Raw genomic sequence first — 19,697 nt, 5'->3', positions numbered from 1 at the left:
TAAGGACCTTAAACATTCCAGATTTAGCTGTGTATGCAGTATGCAACAGCCTTCCCCTTGGTTCTCCTAACCCTCTTCTGACATGATAATGTCCGCCATAATTCCCCCACTCTTTCCCTTAACAACCCCCCGGTTATGTGTGCAGCCCCTTTATGAAGTAACACAGCCCTCCCTGCTCGCTGTACTGTCTCTCATGCACTCCCCAGTTTACATTCCTATACGATGAACACAGCTGGTATAGCCTGATTTATAATAGTTGCGTCATGGAATGTGAGCTTGTATATTGGCTATTTTCTGTGCTCAATTAAGTATACATCAGGGTTATGCCTCTATCCCTCTACCCATGCTAATAGCTCGGCTTAGGATCATGCTATACTTTGTTAATCAACTACTTTCTCTTTTCTTTTTTCAATTCCACCATGTTTGTATAGTCCCTGTCACTGCCAACACCTACTGTTTAGTCTGGGGAGGGTGTGGGCAACCATGTGTCTCCTCCCGATACACATGGAGTTGCCAGCTGCTTCTTTTCACCTGACAGTGAAGAGTTTCACCAGTAGGGTGTAACCTACTTTCCAAGTTCTTCTTTCCCAACTAACCTGTAGGAGTCGCTAGTGCAGTGACAGAAATCTGGCTTCCCGCACCCACAAACACGGTCAACTGCATTCGATGGAGCACCCAGCCAAACCTGTTCTCCCCCCATTCTCCATGGCGGTGGTGGTCAGGAACTTTACCCCGGCGCCACCCAGGCGCCAAGGAACACGATATCCTGTGTGTACATTAGGGCAGTAGAATCTCAAATGTTTTTGTGCTGCGGACCCCATCTGAAAAGGTTTTGTGCCAGGGACCCCCAGAAGAGAAGATTTGTGTTAAAATATTCAAACATTTTCAAACATTTCAAACACTTTAAAGATTTTTTTTTTAATAGCAGATGTACAAGCTCGCAGCATGGCGCAAAGTGACGTGCTGTGAGCTTGTATACGGTATCTGCTATTTTTAAATAACCATGGTAACAAATTTTGCTGAGGACCCCCTGGAACCCCTCCAACAACTCCTGGGGGTCCCCGGACGGCACTTTGAGAACCACTGCATTAGGGTGGCAAGAGGGTAGATCACACACCTGAAGGCTAATCTGCGCTTCGTCAAAGGCCAAAACTAAACACAGCACATTTGCTTTGATGTTGACCTTAAGAAACCGTGTCAGTTTGTATCGCTATCAGCGTGGCACCATGGACCTCATGGGCAATCTACTGTACATATGTCTATGAAAAGGTTTTGGGTATCAACACTTTGCCACTAACGTCTAATCTACAACAAACCCACTGGCAGTGGCACGTGGATGGAGAGGGATTGACCCACAACCTATTTGTGCCTAAGTGTTAAGATAGGAGTCTTCATGGTGTGATTTCAGGCATGGATGTCTGTTTGCTACGACGTGCGGCTGGTTGTGGAAAGAATGGAGGAAAGAATGTCATTGCTGCTCCGTGTTTACGCTGGCGAGATTGTCAGGAAATAGTCAGGGTCACACATACCGTAGATACACTATTCCCATAACATGTACTCGATGCTGATGATGTTGACATTATAACTCGATCTCCTGCGATTTTCGTCATCTGGCTCAAGTGCCTGGGCTAGATCTCCAAATGCAATTCGGCTGTTCACCCATTACTGATTGTGAGTGTGTGTGAGACAGAACTGTCAGATAAAGTGCTTCTCTAGCCTTATCAGAGGAGGAGACAGACACACAGCCCAGACCTCTGGTGTCGATAACACCCACTCGGCTGACGACTGTTTTACCGATATGGTATGGAGTCGTGCAACTGGGGTAATGCTTGATTTGTTAGTTTGCGTGTTTTGTTCTGTTCATTTGAAGTAGGGTCAAAAATTCACATGTTGGAGGAGAGAGTCTGATTGGCTGATTGAAAAGTGTACCGATCCAACGATGACTCAGAGAGAGGCAGACATCTGGATTCGTTTTTCATGACCAAAACCAAAGCAACATGATGGTCGATCCCTTTGTCTTTGCTCCAAACATAACATATTAGTACATATTATGGCTCCGCAAATAACTTAACTGCCTGCCCAAGAGGAAAAGAATCAATGTGGAGTATGTACTAGTAGTTTTGCCTGGTGTTAACATGCGATCTTGTGTGTTCCAGAGCATTGAACGAGAGGAGCCAATAGAAGTGGACCCGGTTCCAGTACATTCTGCAGTGGAGAATGGACACTCTACCACCACAGGTATCCAACAGCGGTCTCACCCAGAAGCATTAATTCATCCCTAAAATGTACAGACTAAATACAAAATTCCTTTGGACTCAATTTAACTGCTTAATGCTGACACTGTCACACGACGAAATTGCTATTTTTGCTGTGCGACGCCGGCATACAACATGTATAAATTAATCACATGCCTAGGATATTTTATGGTGATGCCAGGGTAAGGTTTGGGACATAGGGTTGAATACCTAAGTGAACGAGTAATGCTCTCTCCCCTCTTTCAACAACTACCTTGCCCTTGGGCAGGGCAAGGCAGTTGACATCAACCCACTCCAGTGGCCATCAGAAGAAGATTGTATATGTTCTGGAAAGCTCAAAGCTCCCATGGGTCAATATGTGAATCTGTAGAAATTATAGAGCAGTTTGTTTAGTCTTGTCTGTCCCAGATAACTCAAGATTAGAAAAAGAGGGCACAGTTTTGATCATCACTTTGCAGATGTAAAACTTACTCTCCCCTTTTATCCCTTTTGTCCAATCAGAAAATTCAACATTGGTTCATGGGAAGATCTCTCCACCCAATGTTGTGCCACATGAGCACACGGCTCCAGTGACAATGCGGATGCCGCACCTCCCTATCACAGCTACGACCAAGACGGCTGAAATGGGCCCCGACTCACCTGGCAGCCCTACTGGTTCCCAGGTCTCCCCTGTCACAGAGGCACCGCCTCCCAGCCAGTCAACCGCTAACAACAACGAGCATCAACCAATAGGAGAGAGCCCTAATCAGCCAGGTGAAATTCATAGTTCACTCACACACTAATGGCAATTTGTCAAGCCCTTCTTTACCTTTTATATAGAAATATTAAGCTGTATTACAGGTCATATAGAATGCCCCTCACTTTGAATCTTGTTTTCTTTTGGTTTGTCTTTGTTGTTGTTGTTGTTAAGTGTCTTCTATGAAGTCATGGACTCCAACTCCAGCAGTCAGGACTATGGGATCACCCAGAATACAAGGCAAGTCTTACATTTGGGTTGCATTGACCATATATGCATGCCATGCACACATGGACATTTTGTTCTAATTCCGTAGTGGGTTCCTTGGGGTATGCCATTAGAGCTAAATGGATGCCGTGTTTTTGAATGTTGCGCATTTTGTCTTTGGCAGACAAAGCATTTTCTGCACCTCCCAAGTCTGTGACCTACTCTGGGCTTCCCCAGCATGACAGGTGAGTGGGGTTTGGCCTTTAGTACAACTTGTGCTACAGTAGAAACACTACCAAGAAGGTCATAACGTGTGTCTGTTAGCAGGACATCTAGAGCAGTTATGAATTATGATTAGCAAAACACTTGGTGGAAAGGTTGGTCCTGGACCAACAAACTGATTAAATGTTCACACTGATTTGGCCAACAGGGCAGTGTGTGGTCTGTCACGAAAATGTATATAATTTAACAGATAACAAATAACAAATTGACAACAGCAAAACACTGAAAGAAGGTTTATCATGCACACATGAAGAACTGATTAACTGGTTACACACATCATGAAGTTCTATTGGACTAAAGAGGGTTTGGCACCAGAAGCATTGCAACGCCAAACTGCCACCTTGGCGGAGGTCTTACTCTACTGGGCAGGGCACATTTTCTACTTTTATACGTTATGAGTAACTGCTATTTTCCTGTTCACATAGTGTGATCTCTCTTCCCATCCTGCAGGGTCAGTGATATCAGCAGTGATGCATTCTCTGGGCGGGGAGTGGAGAGGAGACGGGAGCTGGTGAGGTCACAGACTCTGCCACGTAACATTGGTGCTCAGTCCCGTCGATTAGTTTTTGAAAAACTGGACTCTGAAGCCAATCAAAGGTACATAATATCAAGCACGCAACTTCTCTGACTTTTCCTTCTTTTGTTCATTCATGCATTAATGTCACCAAGCAACTGGTGGCTCAGATGAGATGAGATAAGTAAGAATTACGTGCTGGAGAGTTTTCACAGTTGGCACACGTGGGTGTTCCCAATTGTCAGCGAGACATAACTTTTTTGATACTCGTGCCATTGCTCGTACCAGACCACTGAATGTCATTGTGTTAAATATACAGCATTTTAATTGGTGGAGATGAGGCAGTGACTAATGGGGATCTAAAATAATCAATACACAGAAAAACATGATTTGGATGGATAAATGGATCAAATACTTGTATTTTTGCTGCTCTTGCATAGTACAACTTCCAGCAAAGTATAGATGTAATAGCAAAACAACTATGCATTTTTAAATGACAGAAAATTAGAAGAAAATGTTGTGTATTGTGTATTACGCAGTTATGTCTCCTTACACTCTTAGCAATCATGTCTCCTTGTCCTACACTATTGAAAATCATTGTCTCCTTGTCCTACAATATATTCTTAGCAGTCATTACGTCTTCTTGTCCTATATTCGTAGCAGTCATTATGTCTCCTTGTCCTGTATTCTTAGCAGTCATTATGTCCTACCCTCTTGTTCTGTGCAGCCGTCCTAAGCCAGAGGACTCTAAGCCCAAGCTGAAGCGTTCTCAGAGTTTTGGTGTGTCCAGTGCGAGCAGCATCAAACAGATACTTCTGGAATGGTGTCGTTCCAAGACCATTGGATACCAGGTAATATAATACCTACAGTATATTGGTTGTGTGTGTGTGTGTGTGTGTGTGTGTGTGTGTGTGTGTGTGTGTGTGTGTGTGTGTGTGTGTGTGTGTGTGTGTGTGTGTGTGTGTGTGTGTGTGTGTGTGTGTGTGTGTGTGCGCGCGTGCGTGCGTGCGTGCGTGCGTGCGTGCGTGCGTGCGTGCGTGGTGTATACCAGCTTCTGTAATGATGGGATATCATTGAATTGGAAATGATAATTGCATTTCCCTACAGTGATTAATAAATGTTCAAATATATATATACTAACATCGTGTGTCTGAGATATGAGGACAAGTTGAGCAGAGTTAAACCTTAGCTGGACCGTGCTTGGACTCTGTACCTTTTACTTGGTACCACAGAGTATGGTGATTACCACTGCCATTGGTTTGCCTGTTACAGCTGCTTGTGGCAGCCAGAACAGAACATGTGTCCTTCGTTATACTCAACCCTGTCAAACACACTTACACACCCATAAGAAAGAGATGGAGACAGAGCGAGAGACAGACAGAGAGAGATGGTCGTCTGAAACTGGAGAGGTTGCATTTCATTACAGACAAACTGAGGGCTACTTCAGGACTGACTTGGAATGACATAACTCTGAAAACATGCAACAGAGTCAGACTGAGAGCAAGAAACATGAGGAGCAAAGAGGAGACAGAATGACAGGAGAGGAAACAGGAATAGGGCGAAACAGGATCAAAGATGAGGAAAGAGCCAAGTCGGCAAGGGAGAGGAGAGGAGGAGACACGCTGCCTCTGTTTTGTCCATTATAATTACGAGAAAGACACTGAGTTACAATAGGTTGTCAGTCATTCATTTTTATAAGTCATTTTCTTGTGTCTGTTTTTGTCTTAACACACTTTACTGGTTTTCCTTCTGCATACGAAGCTGTGAACACACACACACACACACACACACACACACACACACACAGACACAGACACAGACAGACAGACAGACAGACAGACAGACAGACAGACAGACAGACAGACAGACAGACAGACAGACAGACAGACAGACGCACACGCACACGCACACGCACACGCACACACACACTCGCTACTGTCTCATTTCTAACCTCCTATGCACAACACCCCTCCCCTCTGTATGTGTGTCTGCAGAACATAGACCTCCAGAACTTCTCGTCCAGTTGGAACGATGGCATGGCTTTCTGCGCTCTGGTCCACTCCTTCTTCCCCACCGAATTTGACTACAACTCCCTGGCTCCCGCCAACCGCAAGCACAACTTTGAACTGGCCTTTGGTACTGCAGAGTAAGTGGCAGTGATACTGTATTTCCTGTTTATGTCTTCCTCCAGAGTGTACCAACACACAACGGACACCTGCATGACAGTAATTTAACACTGAGAGTGTGTAAATGGAACCAAATGGACCCTTTTGGGTCCATTTGGTTCCATTTACACACTCTCAGGGTTAGATTAACACTCAGGATTTTACATTTTATCCTTAACACATGAAAAGTTACTTTTGGTTGATCTCAAATAAATGTGGAAATTACAGATTAGCACCTAACAGAATTAGATACAATACTTACTGTATATACTGTCGCCACACTGTGAAATCCTGAATGTTCATTGACCTCTGAGAGTGTAAAATCGACCCTTTAAATTACATCCTTTTAGTCTACATGTACAGTACACGCAACCGCAGGCAAATTAAATAACTTTTAATAATAATTGAATCAGAGAAGTATTTTCTCCATGCAAACCATTAACAGTGGCCATGTGCAGGACAAACTACATTGACATAACAGACTTTCCATTGTAGCCCTGCTACAATCTGTAATGTACTGAGATCCAGGCCTCACATACTATACATACTATGAATGATGCCTCTCCCGAGAGTAGGCTACTCTCTCTCTATCTGTCTGTCTGTCTGTCTCTGTCTGTCTCTGTCTGTCTGTCTGTCTGTCTGTCTGTCTGTCTGTCTCTCTCTGTCTCTTTCCTCTTGTCTGCCCTTCATACTTACTTACCCTCATCTTTCCATACATCCATATCTACCTTGCACATTCCTTTTACCTGACCACATGGTGTTGAAAACAGAGCAAAACAGGGTGTTGCTGTTCTCTGAGTGAACAAACAGACAGACAGACAGACAGACAGACAGACAGACAGGCACTCACACGCACGCACGCACGCACACACACACACACACACACACACACACACACACACACACACACACACACACACACACACACACACACACACACACACACACACACACACACACACACACACACACACACACACACACACACACACACACACACACACACACTACACTATCTACATCATATGCAAGTACGTCTACAGTACAATCATTGCTTACAACTTCAAATAGACCACATAGTCACTGTATGCATGATTGTTTTTTTTAAACTAGGGGTGTGATCAGTGTGTAAAAAACAGGTAATCTGACTTTGCCAGATTTGGGTGGTATTTGGCCTGTGAAACAAATGTGATGCAAGCTTCTTCCATCTGGCAGAGTCAGGTTAAAAACCAGGAGCCTCTCTATTAAAACCCAGCCAACATTTAAGCACACACATGTACGCACGCATGCATGCATGCACGAATGCACACACACACACACACACACACACACACACACACACACACACACACACACACACACACACACACACACACACACACACACACACACACACACACACACACACACACACACACACACACACACGCAGTTTCACAACTTACATCTTGATGGCATCAGACATGAGTCTAGACTCTAGTAGATGTCTCATTTCTGTTAGAGAAATAAACTTTAAACTTAGACTTAAACTTAGAAAACTTGATTGTCCTCTGATAGGGAATTTTCCATGTTCATAAATATAGATTTTTTCATTAATTTCCAACCGATGGATAATAGAGAAGTGTTATTCAATTGTAGGGCAACTCAAGATCCCGCTGTTGCAAAATCAGATGACACTTTTTGTATTGTCAGCAGAATTACAGTACCAGTAATAAATCAATTAAATTAACGACTTCTCTTCTCTGACCTAAGTTGTTTTTTTATTTCTCTGCATGGCTTCAGGGTGAAGGCAAGCTGTGACCGGCTGATTGAAGTGGAAGACATGATGATTATGGGTCGTAAACCAGACCCCATGTGTGTCTTCACATACGTACAGTCTCTCTACAACCACCTGCGCAAGTTTGAGTGAAGAGCCAGCATGGCAACTGAAGCAAAACAAAACATGATCTCAACTTTGCAATAATATCTTGTCATCTTTGGCAAGCTTAGTAAAGACTTGAATTTTGCAACTCTGTGTGCCTTCTTCCTCATTACAGTATTTACTTGCAGTAGGCCTTTCTCTGCCCAACTTTGTCCTGAGTGCAGACATATGACTGGTATAACTGCAGATGGAGCATTGCACTCTGAAAGGTCTAGTATGCCCCCTAGTGGCATACAAGTAATATTACACCATATGCTGTAGCGAATATGCGAGTGTGCTTACACCTCTGTTCACAGATGCACAATGGACATATATCACAGGCAGAAATTGAGAATGCTGTGTATGTGTGTTTATATATTATCTTAGTTGTTAATGTGCATTCATGAAGAAGATTATTTTACACACAGTATGTGTGATTTGGATTCTATACCGTGTGTGTGTGTGTGTGTGTGTGTGTGTGTGTGTGTGTGTGTGTGTGTGTGTGTGTGTGTATGTATATGTATGCTTGTTCTTTATGTAGAAGTATATTTCATGTCACAGAGGGAGTGAAGAATTAGTTGTTATATAATTCACTATCATTTTTGTTGAGGAAGTGTAGCAATATTAAGATTTAACTGCACCAAGAACATTGGAATATATTTCACAAAATCTATTGTTATAACAGTTACTGTGCTATGTGGATGGTATATCATTATGGACACATTCTTTAAAGTCTGCATTTCAATAGCTTATTATGAACAAAATTGTCAGAATTTTGGAGAAGCTTCTCTTTCCATGTGCACAATCAATGGTATAATTAGGTGTGGAATGAACAGAGAACACAACAGAATAATAGCAAATAGTAAAGTGGTGTGACATGTCAGATTTAATTTGTTTGAAAATGAAAGAATAAATTGTTCCCGGTTTCATTCCCAGGCTACTGTATATTTGTCATATCACCAGACAACATATGACTTACAAGGTCTTATATTGTCCCTAAATATATATTGTTTTAGAAGCAATACATTTGGGACATCTGGTCTAAAGGATTTGTCAGTCAACGTCCAACGCTGTATCTGTGTGTTGATTCGTTGTCAATGACTGCTCCAACAATGGCAAAACAAAATTGCTTTACTGTGAATGACAATTTAAATGATAGATTCTTGTTTTGTCAACAGGAGTAACCAATTCCCCAGTTTTAAATCACTCTGATCCCTTCATTTAAGTACATTGTAGTAGGCTATCAAATACAAAAGATGACCTACACAATGTGTAGTCCTACAGTGACTTCCGTCTGTTTCTGTCAGAAAAGCAAATGAGATAAGCTGACATAGGTCGATCCCCATGTTCAATAGCTTGGAAATCCTTCACTGACTTTTTGCGGAATGGTTATGCTGGATGTCCAAAAGATGTTTGATACAATATATTATTCTTTTTATCAAAGCCTCAAAGGACTCTAGGCTGGTGGGCTTTAACACCAAGGCAAGGGGAGGCAGTTGTACAACAATAACATACAATATACAACCAATTGAATGCTTGCGCTCTTAGTGCCCTGTGTACATGTCTGGTCTGCAATGCATACTGTATGTAGGGATGTAAGTTACTGTTTGTTTTGTTCCATTCACTGTCAATGTTATGTCTATTAAATAGACAAAAATATTTCACAGACTTTGTGTTATTTTTGTACAGCACTTTGGTCAGCGACTGTTGTTTTACTGCACTTATTTACAATATACAGCATAAGACCATTATAGGTATGCACCACCGACTTCACTGGTGCTCCCAGTGATTTCTCATAATTATCAGTCATGGTTCCCCCAAATGCACACACACAAAATAGGCTAAACGAACATAACCAATTATATCAATCAAAACCCTAATTAAACACATTCTCTACACACAATAACACAAATAATAAAGCACAATAATATCAACCACAAACTTTATTTTGTATAGGATGTAGCCTACCAGAGTGTAGCCTACCTTAAAGCCAGTTCCATAAGCGATATTATTGCCAGGTTTGGAGGCAGTTGGACTACTGGTCTGCTGTAGGACCCCAGACATAACACGATAACATCATAAGGGGAACCTAACAAATAAACAAAACAAAACACACACACACACACACACACACACACACACACACACACACACACACACCAATAACAATTAAAGTAGTAATGATGCTAATAATAATAAGGCAGGCAGAGATATTGATATCGGGGTGTGTGTGAGTGTGTGTGTGTGTGTGTGTGTGTGTGTGTGTGTGTGTGTGTGTGTGTGTGTGTGTGTGTGTGTGTGTGTGTGTGTGTGTGTGTGTGTGTGTGCGCGTGCGCGTGTGCACACTCGTGCACACAGTGTGTGCAGTGTGTTTGTCTGTTTGTCTTTTCCTCTTTTTCAGAGATATACTTTAAAATAACACTACACTACACTTTTTTGTGCTGGTCCATTTTGGTCCCTGGCCATCGGGAAATAAAGTCACATAAAATGTCTAGGGAAAAGGGCCCCTGCATCCCACCACCACCACCATCATAAATGAGTGCAGACATTTTCTGTACTCATTTAATTTAATTCAATGTTATGTTGTATCTGGGTAAACTGTGAAATAATGCTGATACTCTAGGTCTATTTTATCAATAGTTTTCAATCAATAAAGTTGCCTTGGATTAAATGTCAAATTATGTGGCATAACATAACTAATCCCACCGTCAGCTGTCACTTTTCACCTTGAAGTCAGACCTGCATTGTGCTCTGAACAGCAGAAGGTCACTGACTGTCTCTTCAGGAACCCAACAACAGCTCATTGTGTTTAACTTGACCACTGGTTTAAACAACATTAGGAAACAAGCCCAAAATAAGTAACTACGCTTTAGAAACACGCCCAAAAAAACGCAACCCGCAACTACCAATATTTACAAGCAACTTTACAGAAAAAGATATATTAAGTGGACCAGTGTTGCCAACTTGAACCTCATGCAAGCGGTGCTTGGGTACGGTGGGTGGGGTCACTGGCACTGGGTGGGTGGGGTCACTGGCACTGGGTGGGTGGGGTCACTGGGCAGTGGGTGGGTGGGGTCACTGAGGTGAGTGTTGTTCTATGCGTGTATAAGAAGTTGATCTGAGCGCATCATTTAACATGCATGATCCCTGGCCTCAACACAGCAAAACAGCTTTCTTAAGCATCATTGCTTTCATGGAATTATACCTAAATGACCCTCTTCATGGACACTGACTTCACTTTGAACAAGCAGAACGAGCATACAGCCATGGATTTTAATGCGCTCTTTGGAGACCAGAATAACTGTACAGGTATGTTGGAATATTTGATTTTATGTATTATTTTTAACAGATTAAACTTTTTTGATTGTTTATTTAGCCTATAGCTATTATTATGGCCCAAACTAGATTAATGAATGGCTAAAAGCTGAATAGATAGCCTATATGCCCTAATTATTAAATAGAATATGCATTTATAGTAGGCCTAGTATAAGCATGATGATAAACAAAATTATATATAATGATATAACTTTGATCCAACTTTTTTTGTGTGATTGTGTGTGTGTGTGATTTTTTATGTTCCATGTTCTTTGCTGTTCACAATATAATCATGCTTATTCTTAATATTTTACCCAATTCCCCATCTGCTTGAAAATGTTATGGTTTTCGATTGAAGTTAATTTAATAAATCGATGTAAACCTTTACCATTCATGGTGCAAATGTCGTGATTGCAGACAGTGGTGGAAAGTAACTAAGTACATGCACTGTACTTAAGTGCTGTACTTAAGTACATATTTGAGGAATTTTTACTCTACTGGATTATTTAAAAATTTCAGTCATTTATTTCTACTGCACTACATCTCAGAGGCAAATATTGTACTTTTTACTCCACTACGATTATGAAAATACAGATTTTTTTATTATTACTAAACATGCATTAACCACTTTATCCCTATATACTTCGGCTATTTGAAAATAGACGATCTACAAGCTCACTTGTGAGCTTGTAGATCTGAGTGCTTTGAGTGCTTTTGCTTTTACTTTTACTTTTGGTACATTTGGATGCCAAACTACTTTTAAGACAAACTTTTTCATACCAGACTTTTACTTGTAACAGTATTTCTGCATTATTGCAGTATTGATACTTTTACTTTAGTAAAACAGTCACGGGGCAGCCGTAATGTCCAGTTTTACACTGTAGAGTCCTTAGTGTCTATATAGGGCACGGCTTGCCAAATTGACAAAAACATTTGAGTTATTTTTTCACCACTGTGATTGCAGATGTCAAGAGTGAAACGACGCACTTGTCTCCTGAGGCTGGGTACATGGAAGGCCAGAGGAAACGCAAGCGGACCATCTTCAGCCGAGCACAGCTGTCCGAGTTGGAGCAAGCTTTTGCTGTGACCCCTTATCCTGACATAACTCTGAGAGAGAGACTGGCTGCTCACACACACCTACCTGAGAGCAAGATCCAGGTTGGTCTGCTCATTGAATTGTCACTTTTTAAATTTATAATTAAAATTTACTTGAGTAAAAGTACTAAAGTATCAAAATGTACTTAAAGTACCAAAAGTAGAAAGTACTTATTATGCAGAATGTTTCACATAAAAACATTTTGAAAATAGTAGATCTACAAGCTCACAATGTGTCGCATCGCGACGCATTGTGAGCTTGTAGATCGGCTATTTTCAAATGGCATGCTGTATATCCGATACTGATAAAGGATAAATAATTAGATCATTAGATCATTAGATCAGAAGTATTTTCATAATAATAATATAATTTTGTCTCATGTGATGTTTATCAAATAGACTGGGGAGTGGGGACAACTATAGCTAATGAAGATTTAAAAAAAAGATGTTTATGTTTGTTACACAGAGATTACATTCTCATCTAGAGAGCGAAGGAAGAATATATAACCTTTCACCAGTAGCGTATACAAAATACCACAGCAAGTGCAAAGGTGATACAGAATGTTACCCAAAGAAAAGTCAACCAGGGACAAGCGAAACTGTCACTAGAGTAACTTGACGCAGACCTCATTACAGTAACACTGCTCAGATGTCACTTTAATCCTTATACACCAGTTCATCCAATATTTATGCTTCTCAAACATTTACCTGGTCAGTTACTCTCTGCTCAGTTAACAGCATGATCAGAAACTGAGGCTATGTTGGGCTAACTCAATGACAACACTTGTGTTTCCCCACAGGTGTGGTTCCAGAACAGAAGAGCCAGAAGTACCAAGACTGTCAGACTTTCCAAGTCAGCCAAGTCAGTGTTGGGTGGGAGAGGAGCTGTGGATCCCTTCCTGTCCAGGACCCGGTTTGCCTCTCCTGGACCTGCCCACTCCTCCGCCATTGGAGAGATGTTCAGGCCAGAACGGAACCACTCCCGGGAAGAAGGGCAGCAAATATACTCCGACTGGATCCGATTCTATAGCAACCCCGTTTCATCATCTACATCATCCTCTTTCCATCACCAGCCCATCTCCCCGAGTCTCTCTGAGACTGTTCTCTGGGAGGAGGAACGGCAGGTGCGGCCGCACCTAGGACCTCTTCCCGGCTCCCTCCCTTCTTCCTTTTCCCAGCCAGTTCCTTCTGCATCCTCGCGCTTGTCTCGGGATGTCAGCTTTCACCAGAACTTCAAGAAGTTGAAGCCCCAAGGTCTGAGCCCAGGTGGAGCCCACCAGGCCAGGTACAGAGGCAGCCCTGGTGGTGGAGGTCACTGCTCTGTAGATCAGGTGGTCCCCTCCCACCCGCAACAGGTGTACTGGGACGTGACCCAGGGACAGGGACATCACCATCACCACCACCACCCTCAGGTGGGACCGCAGACGTCCATGGGTTACATCTCAGACCTCATCTACAATGCTGCTATTGCCACTAACTTCCTGTGATTCAAAGGAACAAGTCTTTGACTGCATGTCCATTGAATTCTGAAGGAGCTGTGGACTTTTAGTAAACAACATTTCTTAGCAAAGATGAGCCTGTGGACTGGAGAATGTGTAATACACTATGTTAAAATATGTCTTGTGTGAGTTGATGGCCCGGCGATAATACAATTACAGGGACAATTGTCTGTTACTGTTTCACCCCTTATCTCGTTTTACAACGATGTCCATCTCTAAGCCAAAGAACACTATACAGTACTTTCCTAACAGTCCAACGGGTGTTGTCAGTGTTTCTCTTAAACTGTTACTATCTGTTATCATGTTATTGTCAACAATGTGTTCTTGTTTTTACATGTTGGTTATTACAGTATTAGTGATTTGTTTTTTTTTTATAAAAAACTGCCAAGTGCTACAGTTTGTGGTGATTGCAGTTATTATTGTTCAATATATACAGTATTTGTGTGTATTCCATCATCCCATTTTGCTCTTTAAGCTGTTACAGAAAATTAATTTCCCATAAGAGCCAATAGACTATAGGGAGCTCAGCTGTGTACAGTATATGCATAACAGAACATGTTCATATAGTGGTATCAGGCCTCTGACATGGATTCTGCTCCTGTTTTACGGCTTGGATTTGAGCCGTGGCATGTACAGTATGATGCATTATCTTTCAAAACATCCAGATTAAAATCATTCCCTTTGCTGAGATACCATGACAGGAATTATTTTCTGATTTATCCCCCCCCCCCCCCCATAGATATATATCTCTCTCCAAAAGTATTATGATGGGGTTATGGACAGATTCATGGGAATAAAATAGAATAATACCTAAATTAAAGCTGGAGCTTGGTGTCTATCAGCTTAGAGGATCTGTAATTGTGCTTGGATTTATGTTCTGTTAAGTATTACAAGGGAGGAATAACAGAGACAGATATGACAGACAGTAGGACTCACTCACCCACTGCTGGACAAGCATCTCTGAATATCATAATAATCTTTAATAAAAAAATAATCTTCCAGTAAACCTTTAATCCTGGTCTCATCCTGATCTCACATCTTGGGGAGATACTTTTTTGGGCGCATTTCTGATTTAGTTTCAAATTTTAATCTTTCGACCGATATGAGAGGACCTCTCCTTATTTTCAGATGAGGAGTGAGATGAGATACTAAAATATGAGGCCACAAACACAAAGCAGACATTCTACTATGTTATAGATTAGTGATATTCATGTTAACAGGATATTCCTCTATCACAGCTGTCCTCGCTGAACAGTAATTGGTTGTTTTGACGCATTGGCGGTAAAACCCACGTGGCCCTCTAATTCCAATCAAAACAGATCAAGTCAGACCAAGAAAAGTATTACTACTACATCTGTCAGGTGGAAATAGATTACAGGAGATAGCTCCACGATAGCAGTAATAATAGGAGTCACTAACATTGCATCTGTAGCAATGACACATCTGTCATGTTATTTAGTAGAGGCCAAGCAAAGGTTCTGATTTTTTTTATTTGAAACTAACGTCATGTAAGGAATTTATTTTTATGTAACATCACATCTATTTATTTTTGTATATATCTTTTATCGGTGAAACAGGTCGTACAGAGAAATGAAGGTTGGTTATCGGTATTAACATATCACCATGATTCTTTTCTTGCTTTTATGGGACATGACAAGACACAGGCAGGACTGAAAATGTACCAAGGACAACAGAAAAACTAAAACAAAAAACAAAACAAAACAAAATTGAACACAGACAAAACGAAAGTAGATACAAAAATAAAATAACCAGGATACAATGGGGCGGGGTTAACGTACACATCTCATCTATGGTCAAATTTAAGAGTGAATGCATCAGTAACCAATTTTTAAAAGCACTATTCCTGAAAAGTGTGGGCTCGCTGCGACGTCATATGTCCAATGCTCCATATTTGCCTCTCCATTGACTTCCACTATAAAATTTAAGTTTAAAAAGTTTAATATTACTATGAATTCACAAAATGTGAAAAATATGACTCGGCCAGGGATTGAATGGTAACCTCCCTGTCTCAGGGCGCACACTCTAACCACAAGGCCACTAAGCCACCCCCTTGGTCAGTAGTTCCCAAACTAATATGATTATATTTTGGGGGGTCGTGGCCTGAAAAGTTTGGGAACCCTTGCCCTAGGCAGCATGCTCTAAAAACAAGACAGGGTCTAATCAATGGCGTGGATTCCCTGTGCAGTCAGTAGTTGAAGGCCAGTCTGGAGCCGTGGGGATCTCCCTATTTGGGGTGGCTGACCAGTTCGGTGCCATCTTGTGAAAAGGCAAGGTAGAGAAGGAAGAAGTAGAACACTGTACACACTACAACAATGAAAATGATTGGACTTAAGACCAAATTGAGGGAAGGAAGCTGGGCAGAGGTATAGCTTAATCATTTACTGTAACTGGATTAGAGTGGACATACAGTGCACTGCACTTTTGTTAGTGCTCATTTTATTGGAGTAACCCTTACAGTTCCACATATCATGACAGCATGGAGGAAATCAACAGACATTTAACAACAGTCATACAGAACAATATAGATGTTACCAAAGATGAAGGGAAGTAAGACAAAACTAGGAAAAACATACGTACATAATAAAACAAAGTAACTGTAAATAAATAACAGAACATCATTATCATTTAACATGCTGTCAGGAGAAAAGAACATTATCGCCAATCAAGCGGTTGCATTTAGCAAAAACAAAAATGTAGAAAAACATTCATTTCACAGAAGAACTCAGTCACAGGATCACACCATGGCATGAGTGAATATAGTCCATAAAGATAAGTATAGTAGCCTAAATAGGTTAGGCTGTAGTAAATTGAATCTGACCCTGAAAAGTTCTATCATTTACAGTTCAAAAATAATCATCTTCAGGTGAAATGGAATGTGTACCGTGTTGCTCATCATAACAGAGAATGCTTCCATGGATGCAAGGGTTCCAGATCTGTCTGCTAGGTTCCCCGTTACAATGGTTGCTGAGGTTCACTAGTTCCATCTCCATGGCTACCACTAGGGTTCTCCTAGTTCTCCCTCCATGGTCCGCACAAGAACATAAAGCTCAGCCAGGCCCACTACTGACGCAGCAATCACAGCAGATATGACCCTCTGCAACACAAAGGGAAGAACAAAGTTAATTAACATTTACATGCATTCCAGTATGGTAACTTTGTAAGTGTTACTTAGACAATTAATTACTTAGTTAGTTACATGAAACATTAGGTTGGAATATGGCTTTATTGGCTTATTATTAAGCTCACTTTTGCACAAGTTATTTTTAGATAACTTGTGCTGTACAACAGGGGTGGACCACCATGTCAACCAAATAGCCCATCAAGATCCCCCAGTAGATCTTTAAGACGTGGTTGCTCACCCCTGGCTTAATGCATATTTGAATAAATATTCAGATTCTTTGTATTTTCCTACCGGTGCAATCTCCGTGAAGAGGTACTGGCTTCCCATGTAGGAACAAGCAAAAGTAGCAGCAACTGTCACTAGGAAGTTGAATACAGTCACCACAGCGGCTTTTGCAGATCTCACTGCAGAGACGGATAAAAAGCAGACACTAAAGTTAATGTGCTAACCTACAGTAAGGGAAATCATTATGACTATTTTGGACATTAAGTATGTATAATGTATATTGCTTTTAGTCTCATAAATACTAACTTTGCATCCCAAAATCTGCCAGTGTTCCACCACGACTTATTTCCTGGAGAGAAAAGCGAGATACATACAAGATACAATGAGGTAAATCTCAGTTTGCAACCGAGCTTTAGCTTTCAAGGCTACATCAGGGTTGACACACTTCACAAAACCACACTATATGCTATACAATCAATCTCCAATCTTTTACTCTCTGTTATATGACAGATGTTGGTGTCGCCCCTTGTCTCAGGTCCAGACTAAATTTTACATTACATGATGTCCATCAGTAATATAAATCAAGTACGATTTAAGATATAGGCCTACATTTCAACCATTATAAAATGTATGATTATAGCACTGAAAATTCACCTGAGTGTTGACATTTCGTGTAATCCTGTTGTATTCCTCATTGGCTAGTTTGACTTTGATCCTCTCCAGGCGTGCCACCAGCTCAGGGTTCTGAGATGACACAGAACAAGCACAATGTCAGTTAAGGCCGTTCCCATCTCTGGGCCTGGAGAGTAGAGATACTGTAGTTCTCTCTCCCTCAGACTACCAGATTAGGAATTTTAAAGGCAAATATCAAAAACTGAATAGAGAACAATAATAATATATATGATGATGAATGCCTCCGTGCATCAATCCACTTACTCTGGGTGGCTTCAATACTTCAGGCAGATGCAGTGAGCTGTCCTCTAACAGTTCATGCAGATAGAAGGGATGACCTACAAGTAAAACAGTCATAATCATATTCATAAGTAGTAATTTAGTAATATAATTAAACATGACAAAACAGTATTGTGATTCTGATTGTTTGTAAACTTTGAGAAAAACAAATGGGCAATACTTAAATTTTAAAAAAGGACAATTCCCTTGCACTTTTCATGAGTTCAACGCAATGAAAACGAGGTATGTTAGTTAGTGCAGTTGCAATCTGTGGGAACCCATAGGCAAAAAAAGTAGTACAGTACTCATGTTGCTGTTTGCTATTTTACTTGTCTAGTATGTTGAAATTGTATGAATGTATTTATTACCAATTGCATTATTCTGTAGCCTATGTCTCTGCTATGCCCCCCCCCCCCCCCCCCCCAAACTAAAACTAAAACTAATGGCACTCGTCACACTTGGTTTACACACACATTTGCTTTTTTTTGTGTTTTATCCTTTTACGCAAATATGTAATGTATATGTCATGTCATGTCAAGATATGACAGTAATATTTCAGGGCTACCAAGTAAACTAATCTGATCACCATTATCCTGAAGGTACTTCTTGAGTTTTCTTGCCACTCCAAAGGATAGTGTTGTTGGTTCTTGTCTTTCAAGGACCTGCTCCAGTTCTTCTAGTAATCCCTGTGGAACCGAGGAGAGGTTCTTCTCCAGGAGCTCCACCACCTTCTCTCTGAATGTATCCCCAACCACAAAACTAGAAGCCATCTCTGTTGATGAGCTGCAGCTGTAGAGGGGAAGTGGAACTGCTTCCCTATTTGTAACGTTAACCAGCGAGACGTGTTTCTATTTAGAAATCGGGCATCAGGTTTTTCCTATATCAACAATTTATATTTAATCCTCTAATTTTCACCCAATAGGTGTCAACAGAGACAGCAGAAGACGGGCGCAGCCATGTTGTTTACCTTGTGATCAGTGTTGCCATGTTTTGAGAGAGAAATAAGCATCGGGGGGTTTAGCAAAACGAGCCCAAAATCCAAAATATCTTGAAATAAATCTTTAAAAAATTGGGATATTTTTTAAACATTTCAACAACACAAATGTGGTATGGGGTGTCCCTGGCATGAAATATTTTCAGACGGGGGTCCGCAGACAAATACATAATAATTTGGGTTTCCTTAACGCGAAAATGTTTGAGAGCCACTGGTTTTTAAACAACAATAGGAAACAAGCCCAAACAACTACACTTTAGAAACAAGCCCCAAAAAACACAACCCGCAACAAAATATACAAGCAACTTTGGAGAATAACAAGCCCAAAGTCGCTTATAATAAGTCGACATGGCAACGATGCTTGTGACATGATGACGTATAGCTAGCCCGTATTATGCTCCTTCCTGTCTAAAATAT

The 19,697-nt window shown here is 41.1% G+C and overlaps 3 protein-coding genes across 3 annotated transcripts in view; 2 read left to right on the top strand and 1 right to left on the bottom strand.

The window, feature by feature from the left end:
- Nucleotides 1–9,718, top strand: part of smtnl (smoothelin, like) — a 33,575-nt gene extending 23,857 nt beyond the window's left edge. Inside the window, exons 3-10 of the mRNA XM_084065102.1 lie at nt 2,157–2,238; nt 2,757–3,008; nt 3,166–3,231; nt 3,383–3,443; nt 3,931–4,077; nt 4,722–4,845; nt 5,989–6,140; nt 7,942–9,718. Coding sequence (XP_083921228.1) covers nt 2,157–2,238; nt 2,757–3,008; nt 3,166–3,231; nt 3,383–3,443; nt 3,931–4,077; nt 4,722–4,845; nt 5,989–6,140; nt 7,942–8,068 — 1,011 coding nt within the window. The 3' untranslated portion in view covers nt 8,069–9,718. The remainder of the gene's footprint in view (nt 1–2,156; nt 2,239–2,756; nt 3,009–3,165; nt 3,232–3,382; nt 3,444–3,930; nt 4,078–4,721; nt 4,846–5,988; nt 6,141–7,941) is intronic.
- A 2,661-nt stretch (nt 9,719–12,379) lies between these two features.
- Nucleotides 12,380–13,956, top strand: LOC311050552 (homeobox protein SEBOX-like; the record flags this gene model as incomplete). Its single annotated transcript, XM_084064638.1, has 2 exons — nt 12,380–12,532; nt 13,270–13,956. Exons 1-2 carry the CDS (start codon nt 12,383–12,385, stop codon nt 13,954–13,956), a joined length of 837 nt encoding a protein of 278 aa, XP_083920764.1. The 5' UTR covers nt 12,380–12,382.
- A 1,588-nt stretch (nt 13,957–15,544) lies between these two features.
- Nucleotides 15,545–19,246, bottom strand: vma12 (vacuolar ATPase assembly factor VMA12). The gene is made up of 6 exons (XM_084064495.1): nt 18,873–19,246; nt 18,272–18,345; nt 17,990–18,079; nt 17,642–17,684; nt 17,402–17,514; nt 15,545–17,083 (listed from the first exon to the last, which is right to left on the bottom strand). The coding sequence occupies exons 1-6, from the start codon at nt 19,054–19,056 to the stop codon at nt 16,988–16,990; spliced, it is 600 nt and encodes a 199-aa protein (XP_083920621.1). The 5' UTR covers nt 19,057–19,246; the 3' UTR covers nt 15,545–16,987.
- Between the last annotated feature and the right edge of the window lie 451 nt (nt 19,247–19,697).

This window comes from Gymnoscopelus microlampas (assembly GCF_963454915.1).
Source record: "Gymnoscopelus microlampas genome assembly, chromosome: 8".
NCBI classification, from domain to species: domain Eukaryota; kingdom Metazoa; phylum Chordata; class Actinopteri; order Myctophiformes; family Myctophidae; genus Gymnoscopelus; species Gymnoscopelus microlampas.
This window is presented reverse-complemented; position numbering and strand designations above follow the sequence as displayed.

Coding starts and splice junctions, on each gene's coding strand:
- vma12 (XM_084064495.1), bottom strand. CDS start 19,056: ATGGCTTCTAGTTTTGTGGTTGGGGATACATTCAGAGAGAAGGTGGTG. Junction 17,685..17,989: donor CACGAAATGTCAACACTCAG/GTGAATTTTCAG, acceptor TTTTCTCTCCAG/GAAATAAGTCGTGGTGGAAC. Junction 17,515..17,641: donor GGCAGATTTTGGGATGCAAA/GTTAGTATTTAT, acceptor CCGTCTCTGCAG/TGAGATCTGCAAAAGCCGCT.